Source organism: Leuciscus leuciscus (assembly GCF_965113295.1).
Source record: "Leuciscus leuciscus genome assembly, chromosome: 22".
Taxonomy (NCBI): Eukaryota; Metazoa; Chordata; class Actinopteri; order Cypriniformes; family Leuciscidae; genus Leuciscus; species Leuciscus leuciscus.
The window spans coordinates 10,453,454-10,467,935 of record NC_138746.1 but is presented as its reverse complement, the minus strand read 5'-3'; the positions used below and the strand labels follow the sequence as shown (position 1 = coordinate 10,467,935).

At 37.7% G+C, this 14,482-nt stretch overlaps 2 protein-coding genes across 3 annotated transcripts in view; one reads left to right on the top strand and one right to left on the bottom strand.

Annotated features, from left to right (window-relative positions):
* camkmt (calmodulin-lysine N-methyltransferase) overlaps positions 1-4,556 on the bottom strand; it is a 99,874-nt gene extending 95,318 nt beyond the window's left edge. Inside the window, exons 1-3 of the mRNA XM_082154250.1 lie at positions 4,195-4,556; positions 3,866-4,044; positions 2,246-2,310 (exon numbers count right to left, since the gene is read on the bottom strand). Coding sequence (XP_082010376.1) covers positions 2,246-2,310; positions 3,866-4,044; positions 4,195-4,314 — 364 coding nt within the window. The 5' untranslated portion in view covers positions 4,315-4,556. The remainder of the gene's footprint in view (positions 1-2,245; positions 2,311-3,865; positions 4,045-4,194) is intronic.
* Positions 4,557-5,107: 551 nt separating this feature from the next.
* On the top strand, positions 5,108-14,457 carry prepl (prolyl endopeptidase like). Of its 2 annotated transcripts, XM_082154239.1 has the most exons (14): positions 5,109-5,403; positions 5,754-5,882; positions 5,981-6,047; positions 6,128-6,340; positions 6,411-6,537; positions 6,866-7,082; positions 7,169-7,360; positions 8,527-8,733; positions 8,836-9,011; positions 9,113-9,329; positions 9,410-9,556; positions 10,064-10,190; positions 13,805-13,887; positions 14,257-14,457. In XM_082154239.1, the coding sequence occupies exons 1-14, from the start codon at positions 5,302-5,304 to the stop codon at positions 14,362-14,364; spliced, it is 2,112 nt and encodes a 703-aa protein (XP_082010365.1). In that variant the 5' UTR covers positions 5,109-5,301; the 3' UTR covers positions 14,365-14,457. The 2 variants fall into 2 exon arrangements, with proteins under 2 accessions (XP_082010366.1, XP_082010365.1); XM_082154240.1 differs by lacking the exons at positions 13,805-13,887; positions 14,257-14,457 and adding an exon at positions 10,563-13,798 and having other exon boundaries at positions 5,108-5,403.
* Positions 14,458-14,482: the final 25 nt, after the last annotated feature.

Genomic DNA, 14,482 nt, shown 5'->3' with positions numbered 1-14,482 from the left:
ACATACACATGGCCTTAACTCATGTTTCAAAGCTCATAACATTACAATAATAATAATGAATGTAAACAAAGAGCTCTGACTTGTACCACCTGACAGCTGCAGATTCATTTCACCATTGATAATGTTGGGGATGGAAAGGCGTAGTGCCAACAATTAGTCCCAAACTGATGAGTAATATCTTCTTGCGGTGCATAGATCCAAAATGAACTCAAAAATCAGAAAAAAGATCAAAACACGAATATAGGCCAAAAAGCTCACAGGATTGTATTGTCCATAGGCCACAAATAAAGTGCAAAAGTGCAAAAAAGTGCAAGAGTGCAACACGTTTTCGTGTTCAACCCTTCATCAGTGCCATGTGTGCTGATAATGTTGCCAATGCCATAGAGAAACATAATTACGAGTCCAAGGACGTGAACATCAGATATGTATATGAAATTGCCACATTCGACCATTCCAAACACACCATATTGGAACAGTCAGCATGTCGTCACTCACAGTAAGAATCAATGATGCCACAACATTGCGCAGCTTCTGGCTATGAAACCATCAAGATTTAAATTCCAGAAGGAATGGGATAACCTTTCACAGGTGAGAATGTGTTGGTTTGTGTTGGTTTGTGTTTTCATATGTATTAACTCAATGTCAATATTACAGGTTTTTGCTATATGGTACTTTTATGCTATGGTTTTTACTTTTACTATGGTAACTTTTTAATGTCATGTTAGCCGACGCCTTCCTTCGTCTTGCTGTATTGTGTGTAAGTCTATTGCGGATAAAGATAATAATACATGCGTCAAACTACGGTTGCAGATGCTCAGTCTACTTGCTTTGAAGTAGAAAGACTGAAATGGTATTTTCTTGTAAAATGTATTCCAATAATCGTTACGTCAGAAGTTCATGATTGGTCCAAAGCAGACTTCTTTCATCAACTACATCACCTGGCTGTAAAGAGCTCCCCTGAAATGAGTATCAGTATTCTAAATTAAGAATACTACAAATACATTTTTCTTTAGTTTTTAACCAACTCTGACCCGAACATATGACAGCAGAAGAACTGATGTTTGAATCCAAACCAGTGGTCAACAAGCCTCTCTAAAGCTCTTCATGTCCACCCAGCATGTTCAGATAAGACCTTTTGTGTCTCTCTTGATCCCTGCTGGAAACAACAGCACTTAAACCCACAGCACCATCAACCCTTCCAACCCTGACAAGTTGGATCACCGTAATCCATACATTTGGATAGCTAATCCACATTCAGTGCCTCAGAGGACATAGAGACCTTTCGGCTTGTCAAATCCTGAGACAAGGATTTTAAACTGGGTATGTGAGGTGGGTAATACATGGGGCACCCCCCCCCCACCTTTGCAGACAATGAGCCTGCCCAGCTGAGCTGACAAGGACATAGGGGAGATGTTTGGGCTTACCAATGCGTAAGATCAATTAATGGTGGTTGAGAGGAAGGTCTGAAAAGAGAAGCGATGACCCTGCCGTAGAAGAGAGCCAAGCTGCCCCTTTTCACTAATCCAGTAAAAGAGCCAAATATTTCAAGACATTTCAGTCCACAATCTACTAAAAACCAGCACGGGATCAGTCTCCTTCCTATACTAAAACAAGTAATCTGCATTAAAAAAAAAGTTTTAAATATGTTTTCAAATAAAAACATCTGAGCCATTCTTTCATCCTACGCAACAAAGAACCATAACTGGCGACAGATTCAGAAAAGTGTGTCTTTGGTGTATCTGCCGAACAAGTCCTTTTGTGTTCAACAGAAGAAAGGTATGGAACGGCATGAAGGTACATTTACATTTGTGGACAGACTTTAATACTGCACTACAAAGGCAAAAAAAGTATTAATTTCTTCCAAAAAACTAAAATCTTACTAACCCCAAACTTTTAAATGGTAGTGTATAACATGAAAATGTGCATTTCACAGACTATTTAATGCACTAGGAAAGAAAAATATACTTTAACACCCCTGTCATAGACAGCAGGAGTCAATAAGTTGCTTATAATGAGGTGCTTATGAGGCTCAAGTGTGCCTGCCTCTGGTGTGCCATGGAGCTGCAGCTTTATCGGACCCCCTGCTGCCTGCCATAGGTCATGTTCAGCTTAAGACTACAGTGAAATATTCATAATCAAAAAGTATAGCAGACTGCATTAAAAGAACGTGATTACCACCATGTGATCTGTTTCACAACCTACATGCAACAACTGAAGTCTGAACGTGAACAGAAGAGATACTCACAGACATTTCCTGTGTTGTCAAAGCTGCTGAGCACCTCATCTACTCTAATAGGTCCAAGATTGTCTCTGTAATGCATTAAGAAACATGATTTAGACATAAATGATGGCCAAACATTAATGTTAGTATGAAATGTGAACAACATAATGTGTTTACAGTTTTTCTCAGTCGCTTTGGTGCATTTCTCAGATCATAACTGAAACTCTCAAAACTACTTGTTCAGCCTCCACATCATTTAGTCACGTGTGCACATCATAAAAGCAATCGATTATGTACAATTGCCTGCTGTTTCCTAAATTATCAATTGCTTATGTCATATTGATCAAAATATATTATACTGGTTCCCTGCTGATTAGTCTTACCCCTCAAAACATAGCCATTAGTTCTTTGCATAAGTCATTAAACGCAAAATGGTTTAGTTGTCATAAACTGTCAAGCATATTTTCTATACATTTCTATTTGACCTTTTTTGTAAATATGTCCTGAATTGATGAATTGCGGAGGTGAATTTTGAATTTCACTATTGAAGGGAAACGTACAGGGCTAGATCAACCAATGATCATTGATCAACCAGTTCTCTAAAATAGCTCAGAGGTGCAGCTCATGAAGCTCTGTCTATAATTTGTCATATAGACAGAGCACAAAACAGTGTTACAAATTCTGACAATGGAAAAACAACAAGGAAACAGACAGGGTCAACAGTCAGGAAGAAGAAGAGAAGTAAGGATGCGTCGAAAGTTAGAGCCGAATGTTCATAGAACAACCTTGTCCTAGTTCATTCGAAGAAACTTTGTAAACAAAACAGGTATGGAATCAGACAATGTTCACTACTTAAATGTAATGCTATATTACAGTAGGCCATTTGCATTTGCACATAATGTATAAATCTGTACTGTTGAAATGTATATATGCCATACAGATAAAGAGCAGTCTTGTGCATTTTCAATCATTGTCATCAAAATCGTAGCCATAGTTTACATCTGAAAATACAGAGTACACTGTTATATTGACAACGTGGCTAAGCATACCCTGACCTAGTGAAAAAAAACTATACCATATATAAGAAATGTACCAAAGCGACTGAGAAAAACTGTAATCATCATACTGACATGAACAAAAGGAACACTTAAAACACAAATTAACATTATGTCATTGTTTACTCACCCATTCTGCAATAAATAAAAGCAGTTATTATTAGCAGAATGTCCAGTGCTGCTCTTAATTTTACATACAATGACAAGAATTGTGACAATGGCTGTAAAGACATTTTCACAGAAGGATTTTTGACTTAAATGTCATCTAGACTCTAGAATAGAAGTCACACAGGGAACGTTTATGTTGCTTCTATGTTGATTGTTTTGTTATCTTTGGAGTTTGACACCTTTAGTCTCCATTCATTGAATGAAAAAAATCAGCATGAACATACTTCAGAACTTTGCCTTTTGTGTTTCACAGAAGAAAGAATATCATACAAGTTAAAATGACATGAGGGTGAGTAAAAGATGACAAAATGTTCATATTTGAGTGAACTATGCTTTAAAACGGGAAGTCCTTGAGAGACTATGGGTATGTGGAAATGAAAAACACCAAAAAATAGTGTACTCAACACTTTCTCCAGCATACCTGAGTAAGGCACTGTACTGGGGAAAGATTGCACTTCTGTACTCCACCCACTGCCCGTCGGACGGGTCATCCGTCTCTGTGGGAGTGACCCTGCTTCTGGAGAACAGGTTAAAGGAGGAGAATCTTCGTACTGACACCTGCTGTACATCTGAACTGTCGAGCTGCTTCCGTTTCAAAACCTGCATTGTAAGAGACACATAAGATGCTACTATCTGGACATATGTCTAACGTAATAAACGCATTACATAACGCATTATATTTACGATTATTTAATAAATGCAATCAGCTGTAACGTTACATTGAAGGACATTCACTGAAACCCCCCTCACCTGTCGTAGAAGACCCCATCGTGCACGGGCCACATCTGTTCCACAGTGAGAGTCGTGATTTTGGTGATTATTCGCAAGCATTTCTGTCGCAGCTAACGGAGGATCTTTACATTTATTCATGCCAGAGCAACCTGATCGATTTGTTTTGTCTTCATGCGGAAAATAACGGAGAACTACAACGACAACAGAGTGCAGAGTCTAGTCGAAGGCTTATTTGGCATTTGTTCTCTGGATGTGGTAAAATGCGATGGTTCAATTTAATACCGTTTTTACCAATTCGCCGGTATGTACTGGTCTCTGTTGCTTAGTAATAAAATCCCACGCTACTTCCGTACACCACCTCCTCTTGATGCAGAAGGAAAGGAAATCCAATTCATTACCAGAGTCTTCAAACACTCTGCTCTATCGGCTATCATCTATGATTTTGGACTCGATTACTCTTGCCTGAACTAGATGTCATATTTTAGCGCCATTAGTGATAGTGAGTCTGACTCATTTCTGCGAATCGGTTCTTTTGAACAGTTCGTTTCAAAGAGCCGATTAAAAAAAAGCCCTTGCGTAGCTTGACATATTGATTTTGAAATACAGCCACGTAATGTGAGGTACATATTCTGTAATAGCGGTGTTTATTTTAATTTCATACGTGTTCTAGCTCAGTTTGTTGCAGCCATTCAGCTCATAAAATAGTCATTAACAACATAAATACTGTTTGCATGCACATTCAACATTACAAAATTCACCTTTATCAGCTAATTCAGTGCACTATTCGGTTCTCGGTGTATTTTTAGTCGGACATGTCCGAAAGAGGTTCAAGTGTTGATAGAGAACAGCTTTGACCGATTGATTCTGACTGGTAAATGAAAAGTTCAAACAGGTTTTGTGAACCAATTCAACCGGTTCATTAAAATGATCCGACTCAATTGAACGGACATCGAATGCGCCACAGACAGTTCTACATAATAAGCACATGGGCTGCAGGGAGGTTTAAATATTTTGAATGTGACACTTACCCAGAATGAATAATGCACTGTATTTTTGACTTTTAAGGTAGCAGAAAGACGCCGTTTATTCATAATCAGAAACTAAGTGACATTCTTGCTGCATTAAATGAATCGTATCACCTCCTCATATCTGCTGCTTTTGCGATCAGTTTCACGCAATATACATCGGCCGAATATACACCCATTAATTTCACGTCTTTACACTGAGGTAATGTCATGTTCATATATGTTTTGGTTTTACCTTTGCACGTACTTTTTGCATAACTGCTGCTGAATAATTGTTTGACATTCGCATGAGACTCATAAAAGTGTATGGCAATGATAAACAAAAATCATTCATTGATTCTAAAATATGTAGCATAAAAAAATAGAATGTAAAAGTGTGAATTTAGTGCAGAAGCAAGAAAAATATTGTTATTCATTTGAAACAGTATATCGGCATGCATAATAATAATAATTAAAAAAATAACTACCAAAATACTGTTTAAATTGCATGTAGATGGAGTATCATACTGCAAATCAACTTCTCAACAGTGTTCTGTGTCAACTGTCATTTAGGGATTCTCACAGACTACAGCAGAGCTGTCTAAAGCCCAACTGCAGAAACTCAAAGTTCAGGAGCAGCGTTTCAAAAGAAGATTGCATTCGATTCATAGGAAGTTTGCCAATGTGCCAGAAAATTCTGAGGTAAGCAACAGTAATGGTGCAAAGTGTGTATGATACATATATGATTGATATAAGTTTTAAATCAGTTTGAGTCATCATTCCGTCAACATCATCTCAAGTTTCAGGGACACCATCATGTATACTTTGAAGATGGCAAAGGAATCTACAGATCGACCCTGGGACACGGTAAATATTAAAGAGGAACCATTTCAGAAAATATTTTTTTTTCTAGTTCCAAGTAGAAACCAGTAAATCTATGCATACAGGTGAGCAAGAGATGGTGGAGGTGTTCAGAGCAGACTGGGGAGGAGATGGATATGGAAGCATCCAGAGGGTCAGACTCTCTCCCACAGAGACCATGCTGGCTGCCACTGTGAAGAAAGACTGCCATGAGGAGACCAGATGCATGTTGGTCCATCTAGGTGGTGTCAACCTGCATCAAAATGCCATGTTGGTTTTAAACAACGTGCTCAGCTTTGGTAAGATTTACTATACTTTAATAGTAATTGAAACAGAGTTTTTCCTCCACAAATGTCTTCTCTCTTGCAGAATGGGCAGCAGATGACGTCCTCTTCTACAGCACACAGGAGACTCTTCGTTGCTTGCGTGTTTTCCGTCTTCATCTCAGTGATTCTGGTGTCCAAACCACCCTTGTTTATGAAGAAAAGGATCCAGAGTAAGACCAGAGTGTGCTTAAAGCGGGCATGAAATGGAAGTTGTGATTGTCTTTTCTTCCCTATTGTGATGTATAGCTTTCTATTTCAGATAAATGAAGCCTTGGTGAGCAGAAGAGACTTCTTTTAAAACATTAAAAACTCTTACTGTTCTAATAATTTTGGCCACCACTGTATATATATGTATATATGCACAGATAAGTAATTTACAGATATTGCAAAATTCCATAAAAAATTAAGAATTGTCCATTTTGATTTCATGGTGACTTTAAGTCCTAATTGTTGGTGAAGAGTTATTTTGTCCAGCATTGATGTGGTCTTCTGCCACAGGTTCTTTGTGGAGGTCAGTCGTTCCAGAGACCAGAGGCTGGTGACCATTAACTGCAGTAGTAAGATCAGTTCTGAGGTCTGGTTCATTGACAGCAAGACTCCACTTTCATTCCCCACCCTCATCCAGTCCCGCCAACCTGGTCTTCTTTACCATGTGGAGCACTCGGACAACCACCTGTTCATCCTTGCTAACACTGGAGCACATCAGGAGTATCAGGTTATTCCAACACCAAGAGACTTGAGCATTATTGTTCAGGATTAAATTATAACTATGTGTAATTTTTTTCTTTCTCAAATCTCAAGCTGCTCAGGGCACCATTGGCCTCTCCGTCCATGCCACACTGGGTGCCTGTGTTCAGTGCTGTTCCAGGAACAGTCATTAAAGATATGGAGCTGCTTCAGGATCACTGTGTGTTCACAGTAAAGGATTCACAGTGTCGACTTCAGATCCAGACCCTTACCAAAAAAGAGCCCTATCAGTTAAACACCCTCCAGGTGTGACAAATCCCAAATTCACATACACTTGTGTTTATTCATAATGATGCTAATTTAAAGAGACATGTTTTATTTTTAATTTTAGATTTGTTTTACTGGATAGATGACATCTTATTTGATTAATTTCTTATTTCTTTTCACTAATGTATTAGAAAGTCTAAACTTTATGCTCTTGGTCTCAGAGAACCTAATGATGTATATGTTCACTACAGTTCAAATGTTTGGCGTCAGTAAGATTTATTAATTGATTGATTGAAATTAATACTTTTATTTGGCAAGGATGCATTAAATTGATCAAAACTGACAGTAAATACATTTATTATGTTACAAAAGTTTTCTGTTTCAAATAATCTTTTAAACATGCTGTTAATCAAAGAATCCTGAAATAAAAATTAGAGTGGTTTCCATAAAATTAATTAAGCAGCACAACTGTTTTTACCATTGATAATAATAATAAGAAATGTTTCTTGAGCAGCAAATCAGCATATTAGAATGATTTCTAAAGGATCATTTGACAATGAAGACTGGAGTAATGATGCTGAAAATTCAGCTTTACCATCACAGGAATTAATTACACTTTGAAATATATTCAAATAGAAAAGAGTTATTTTAATTTCTCATGATATTTCACAGTATTACAGTTTTTGCTGTATATTTGATCAAATGAACTGCATTCTTAATGAGCATAAGAAACTCCTTTAGAAAATATTAAAAACTTTTAGAGCATAGTATATAATAATATGAATTTTGAAGTTAACCTCTTATTATTTTGACATATCATTTGAAAAACCTAGGATATCATTAAACCTTTTAATCCTTTACTATAAAGTTTATTACATTGTGGAAAGATAAAATAAAACAAATCTTAATAGAAAATTGTCAGGAGTTAAATGCTACTGTTACATTGTCTTATCTCGGGTCTCTAAAGACCCCTAACATAAGTGATGTAACCTTTTCATAAAGCGCATTTTATACATGTTATCAAATTTACATTTTGCTTCTAATCATTTCTCATAAATAAAATGCCACAAGTAACTTGTTTTTGTTATATTAAAAGGCTCTCTCAAACCCCATGAGGGTTAACCTGATACATTACTATGGTCCAAAGATAGGATTCAAAATGCTCTTTGTACTTTCTAACAGCAATGTTTCTATTTTGCCTTTAGCTTCCCCACTGGGCCTGTGATTTATCACCACAGCGTGTTGGGACTGTGGACAGAGGGTCATTTGGTTTTCTCCTGTCCTCCCCAGTGCACCCACCTGTACACTACCTCTATTCCTCCAGAAAACAAAAGCTCTCAATAACAGAGGAGGACACCCGGTATATCTCCCTCCCTGAGTTCAACACTACACGCCTGCAGGCAGCCAGTCAGGTACAAATTATTTACATATGAGAAGTCATAAAGCTACAATAGTACAAAAAGCTGCCCATGTTATTCCAAAAAGCCATAATATCCCATTGTCTGACTTTTTAGGATGGCACAATGGTGCCTTTGACTCTCCTCCATGTGCCTGCATTATCTGAGCTGCACAACGCTCCACTGCTTCTGCATGTATATGGAGCGTATGGTGTCGACCTCGATATGAGCTTCAGTCCTGAGAAGAGACTGTTGCTGGAGGACGGCTGGGCTCTGGCCTACTGCCACGTCAGGTACTGAAGTTCAACTCTAATCATCTTTTCATTAATCATCTCTACTCATTCTGAAACAAAATGCATGTTTATGTGTGCTTGTGCTGTTTGTGATTGGGCAGGGGTGGTGGTGAGCGTGGTCTAGCGTGGCATCGAGCGGGCTCTGTGCTGCAGAAGCGGAGGGGAGTGGAAGATCTCGCTGCTTGCATTCAGACTCTTCATCACTTGGGAGTGTCTCAACCTGCTCTAACCGCCCTCACCTCTCGCAGTGCTGGAGCTGTCCTAGCGGGGGCGCTGTGCAACCATAACCCACAGCTTCTTAGAGCTGTAATTCTACAGGTGGATGTTCAATACATCATTGAACACACATTCCCTGAGCCATATTTCCATAAGATAAATGACATTGCAATTCTCGGCAGGTGCCTTTTCTGGATGTTCTTGGCACAATGCAAGACCCTTCCCTGCCGCTTACTGTTGAGGAGAGGGGGGAGTGGGGAGACCCCCTTATAAGGGAACACAGAGACAACATTGCATCTTACTGTCCCTGCTACAACATTATACCTCAGGTAAATCACTCAGATATCACATACAGTACACCACCGTTCAAGATTGTAGAGGTAGTTTTTGTTTTTCTTATTCAGCAAGGATGCATTAAATTGATCAAATGTGATAGGAAAGACATTTATAATGTTGCAAAATAAATCTGTTTCTTTCTATTCATAAAGAAATCCTGAAAACCCAAATGTATCATGGTTTCCACCAAAATAAGAGGCAACACAACTGTTTTTAGCATTGATAACAATAAGAAATGTTTCTTGAGCACCAAATCAGTATATAAGAATGATTTCTGAAGGATCATGTGACACTGAAGACTGGAGTAATGACTGCTGAAAATTCAGCTTTAACATCACAGAATGTATTCAAATAGAAAAACAAATTGTATAGTTTTACTGTATTTTTTATCAAATAAATGCAGCTGAGCATAAGAGACTACTTTTAAAATAAACTTTTGATTAGTAGTTTGTTTAATGGTTCGAGGGCTATTTAATAATTGTTTCTTATTTTTTCCACAGCTTTACCCACCAATTCTGATCACTGCATATTCAGAAGACCGCAGAGTTCCTTTATCTGGGGTCATGAAGTATGTGGAAAGACTAAAGAAGGCCACCCAAATGTTTACCGCTCGGGTTGATGTTAACGGTGAGTGTATAAATGCTCTCTTGAGCCTTTTTAATCAGTTCTCTAAAGCAATTATAGTCCACAACTAATGGATGTTCTTGGGCATAAAGTGGACATTTACAAATCTGTGAAACAGTGGCATATTACTTGTAATAGTGGAAACAGCAATATTTTAAAAGCCAGTAAAAATATATTCATCAGAATAATAATAAACAATTCTTCCATCAAGAATTGACAAAAAAATAAAGCCCAGTAAAGTAAAAAAATAAATAAAGGCCCGCCTACTCGGCCCAACGACAGTTTCCATTGGTCATTTATATGATAACTTATCGATAATAGATAATGTAAATTATTCTATTTAACTCTTTACTTTATATTTTACTCATTCATTAGGAATCTATGTCACACAGAGAGCCTCGCGCTGGCCGTTTAACACGGGTCTCGCGATCACAAACTCGTCAGTCTTGGTCACTAGACAGAGGTAATTGACTGTCCTGTTTTAGAAGGCCGCTTTCATGTTTGCTCTATCTAAAAGTATTTTGTTTAGTCCCCATAGATCTGTATCTTGAATTAAAGTAACGCTATCTCTAGTCAGAGGTCATGACCACTACTACAGATATAAGCCGTTCAATGTTACTTCTCTGATAGTAGCTTTGGTTTGGTCATGCTATGGTTTCCCATGTACACTTAGCTAAAGTAATTTTACATTAAACAGAGGTAAGGCTCACCCTATTTAGGTTGGTCGATCAACATATTGTTGTCCTAAACGGAAATGTCCTTTTTAGCCTTTACAGTCTAAGTACACTTGAAATAGTGCCAAGTGTTAGCCGGAGCTCTAAAATCTCAGTTAGTGTGCCCTATGCTCAACTCAAAACTGGACTCAAGTCCGGTACTTACCTGACGCAGATTTGCGGTAACATAAGCCTTCACTTAATCCACTTGAGAAAATAATTTCAGAGTAAGTCTTAATAAATTTAAATGTAACAATTAATTATTAGTCAGGTAGAAGATGTATCATGCCAATTACACAATCAATAGAATAACACCAAATGCTCTGAAATAATGAGTAGAAAATGCATAACTGACACTAGAAAAACACATAATGCTGAGAGTCTGGAGGACAATCAGTATTATGGGCTGATCTGACTACAAATCGCCCCAAGCCTTTTTCAGCATTTCTTTAAATACCCAGACCAAGACAAAACATCCACCAATGTGGTGCATGAACTTACAATAGGACTAGGGTTATAGACCTAGGGAGTTCGCACCTTGTCGAGGAACAGGAGGTAGTTTGGATGAAGGACTCTGGGAAAGGGATTAATATTTATTAATAATTAATAGATAGATACAGATAGATAGATAGATAGATAGATAGATAGATAGATAGATAGATAGATAGATAGATAGATAGATAGATAGATAGATCGATCTGGGATCTGGACATCTCATTAGTCCAAGAAGTGAAGAATATTATTAAAACTAAGCTGCAGTATTAAAAACTCTGATAAACCGAGTGTAGTATAATGGAAATGAACTTGGAGGTCACTGGCTGTAATCCCAGCTCTCAAATAAACCCCTGGGCTTAAGAGAAGCACTTACACTCTCTCCTCGGGAGAGAAGAGCACTGATCTGGAAACAGGTGATGTGGAGCGATTCCTCTCCATATCCACCTGAGGTCACCTTGTGTGCGAGCTGCTGCGTGAGAAACACTGTCAGCACATCTTCGTCCGGAGCTCTCCTTTAGACTCCCTCTCCATCTGTGTGCAATTAATTATTTTTATTACAGACTCACGCACACACAGAAACACCTTCGCTAACACCCCACACACATACACAAAGAAAAAAGCGCAAGTTCCTCTAATCTCTCCCATTCCTCTCCGGGAGATAAAACGCTGATCACACATGCTGCCAGCTCGGACGATTAACATGTTTATGAGATAGTGTATCAGGCGAGGAGATAAGAAACAATACACTGGGCTGTGCCAAGGTCAGGAGAAAGCTTGTGAAACATGCGGCCCAGAGAAGGAGCAGGATGGAGAGAGACACCGGCGGCCGGACTGCAGATAAGAGGCAGATGACAGAGTTTTAAGGATTAGGCATATGATTTTTACACTCAGCTTCACTTCAGAGAGATCTCATCACCGTGGGGAAATAAGGCAGCCAGGCAAAGGAGTGGGCCAAGTCCACCTACATGGCAGCCTTTCATCATCCACTCCGTTTCAAGAGCGTTGACTTTAAAGTGCTGCATGTGATGCCCAGGTGTTGTGATGGAGAGCCAGAGCAGCGGATTACGCTTGGATATTGTCAGTCTAGTCTTACACGTTCACTGCGTTTGGTCTTGTGATAAACATGAACTAGTGTACATGAACTTCTTTATCTACTGTATTCCCTAGTGAAAAATAATTATACTAAAATGTATTCGAAATACATTTATTTTATGATAAGTATACTACAAATACATTTACATATTTTTGAACTTACTATAAATACCCTGCAATTTTACTTTTAGTATACTAAATTTTGATACTTTGTAACTTTGTACTTAATGCACTTAAGTTGTCAGGAAATAGTGCTGAGGTCCAACTAAAGATATACTTGAGTATATTTGATTGTGCTAAAGTGGAACGATTGCAAGTGAACTTTAGGTACACTTTAAATATCTTGCATTTAAAGACTGATATTATATAGAGATCACACTATCCTTACTAATAGGGGTATTCAAACACATTTTAGGCTTAAAGGGTTAGTTCACCCAAAAATTAAAATTAAGTCTCAAGCGATATGTCAGTAAATATGTTAATGTATTTGTAGTATACTTAGTATGAAATAAATGTATTTTAAATACATTTTGGTATAGGATTTTTTCACTATGGTTCATGTGCCCCAAGATCAATTTTTTGGCTTATTTAGAATGTTTATTTAAAGGTGCTTCAGTAACTTTTTCCTTATTAAAAAGTTTTACACCAGTGTTTACATTTGTTTATGGATATAAAGCTGCATTAATATAATAATAAAGTTAAATATTAGATGAAAAAAAACTAAAAACTTAAAGGGATAGTTCACCCCAAATGAAAATTCTGTCATTAATTACTCACCCTCATGTCCTTCCAAACCCATGTGTTGTGGTAAAATGAAGCTCAAGTCTGTTTGCTTGACCTGTAAGAACCAATGAGGTTCATTCATTCCCGTGTTACGCAGCATGTTTGAGCTTACGCAAGAACCAGTGAAGTTCATTCTCGGGTGTCAAGCAGGTTCATCTGAGCTTCTGTTTGTGTTTATGTTCATTGTCGATGTTTAAATGTGAATAAAAGACTAAATTAAATCGGTTTATCATATAAATGATCGAGTCTCTTCTGAAATTTTGGACTAAACCGCTTAATTCATATGGATTAGTTTTACGATCTTTACAATTAACTTTTTAAAGCATTAAAGTGGTTTGTTGCGTAGCTGTCAATGTAGTGATCTCATGTGAGTTACAGTTTGTAAACATCATCAGAGAAGAGATGTCGCTGCAAGTGGGAGGGCGGAGTTATTTTCATTCAAGATACATACACATGTATACATGAACCTTTAAAGTACACATGAACCTGTGCCTGTTTATTTGACATACACTTCCTGCTCTGTTGAACAACCAGCACGTGTCCCAGCTGTCATTCTGGACATGCAGCCAGGAAGTGATCACTTTGGCCCTGAGGATTTTCATCTGTCCTTGAATGAGGTACATAAACACTCAATTATATTCATCCCAAACCTTATCAGACCAAATTGCTAAATGACCTGCTGTTTAAGTTAACACACTCAAGCATAACCCTTGAGCATGCTGGGTATTATAAAGCTTTGGATTAATCGGTTACAGTTGTGATTATATAAAAGTGTATTTTTCAATAGATATACTTTCTTCTGAGAACAGTTGAAAGATCACCTTCTCTCACGGTTTGATGTCACACATTAACTTGTACTGTACTGTTCTGTTACTTATGTTTACAGCTTTATGTCATGGTGGGTTTTTTTGTTGGCTGTATAGTTATCATATATTTAAAGTAAGCTTTTATTTGTGTAATATCTGCTACTTTTTTTCCTCTCACAGAGTGCCCAACAGTTAGCCTTCCTTTACACAGAACTTGGACTAGATCTCCAAAAAACTCGACGGAGACAAAGGAAAGCTAAAAAAAAACCTAACAAGCATGTCCCATAAACCCTGAAACAGCTGTTTGTGTATGTGAATAAAAAAATTAAAAAAAGAGACAAACGTTTTTTTTTTAATAAACCATACAATTTTTGTTTCATAGATGTTGTTCATTTCTTTTTTGATA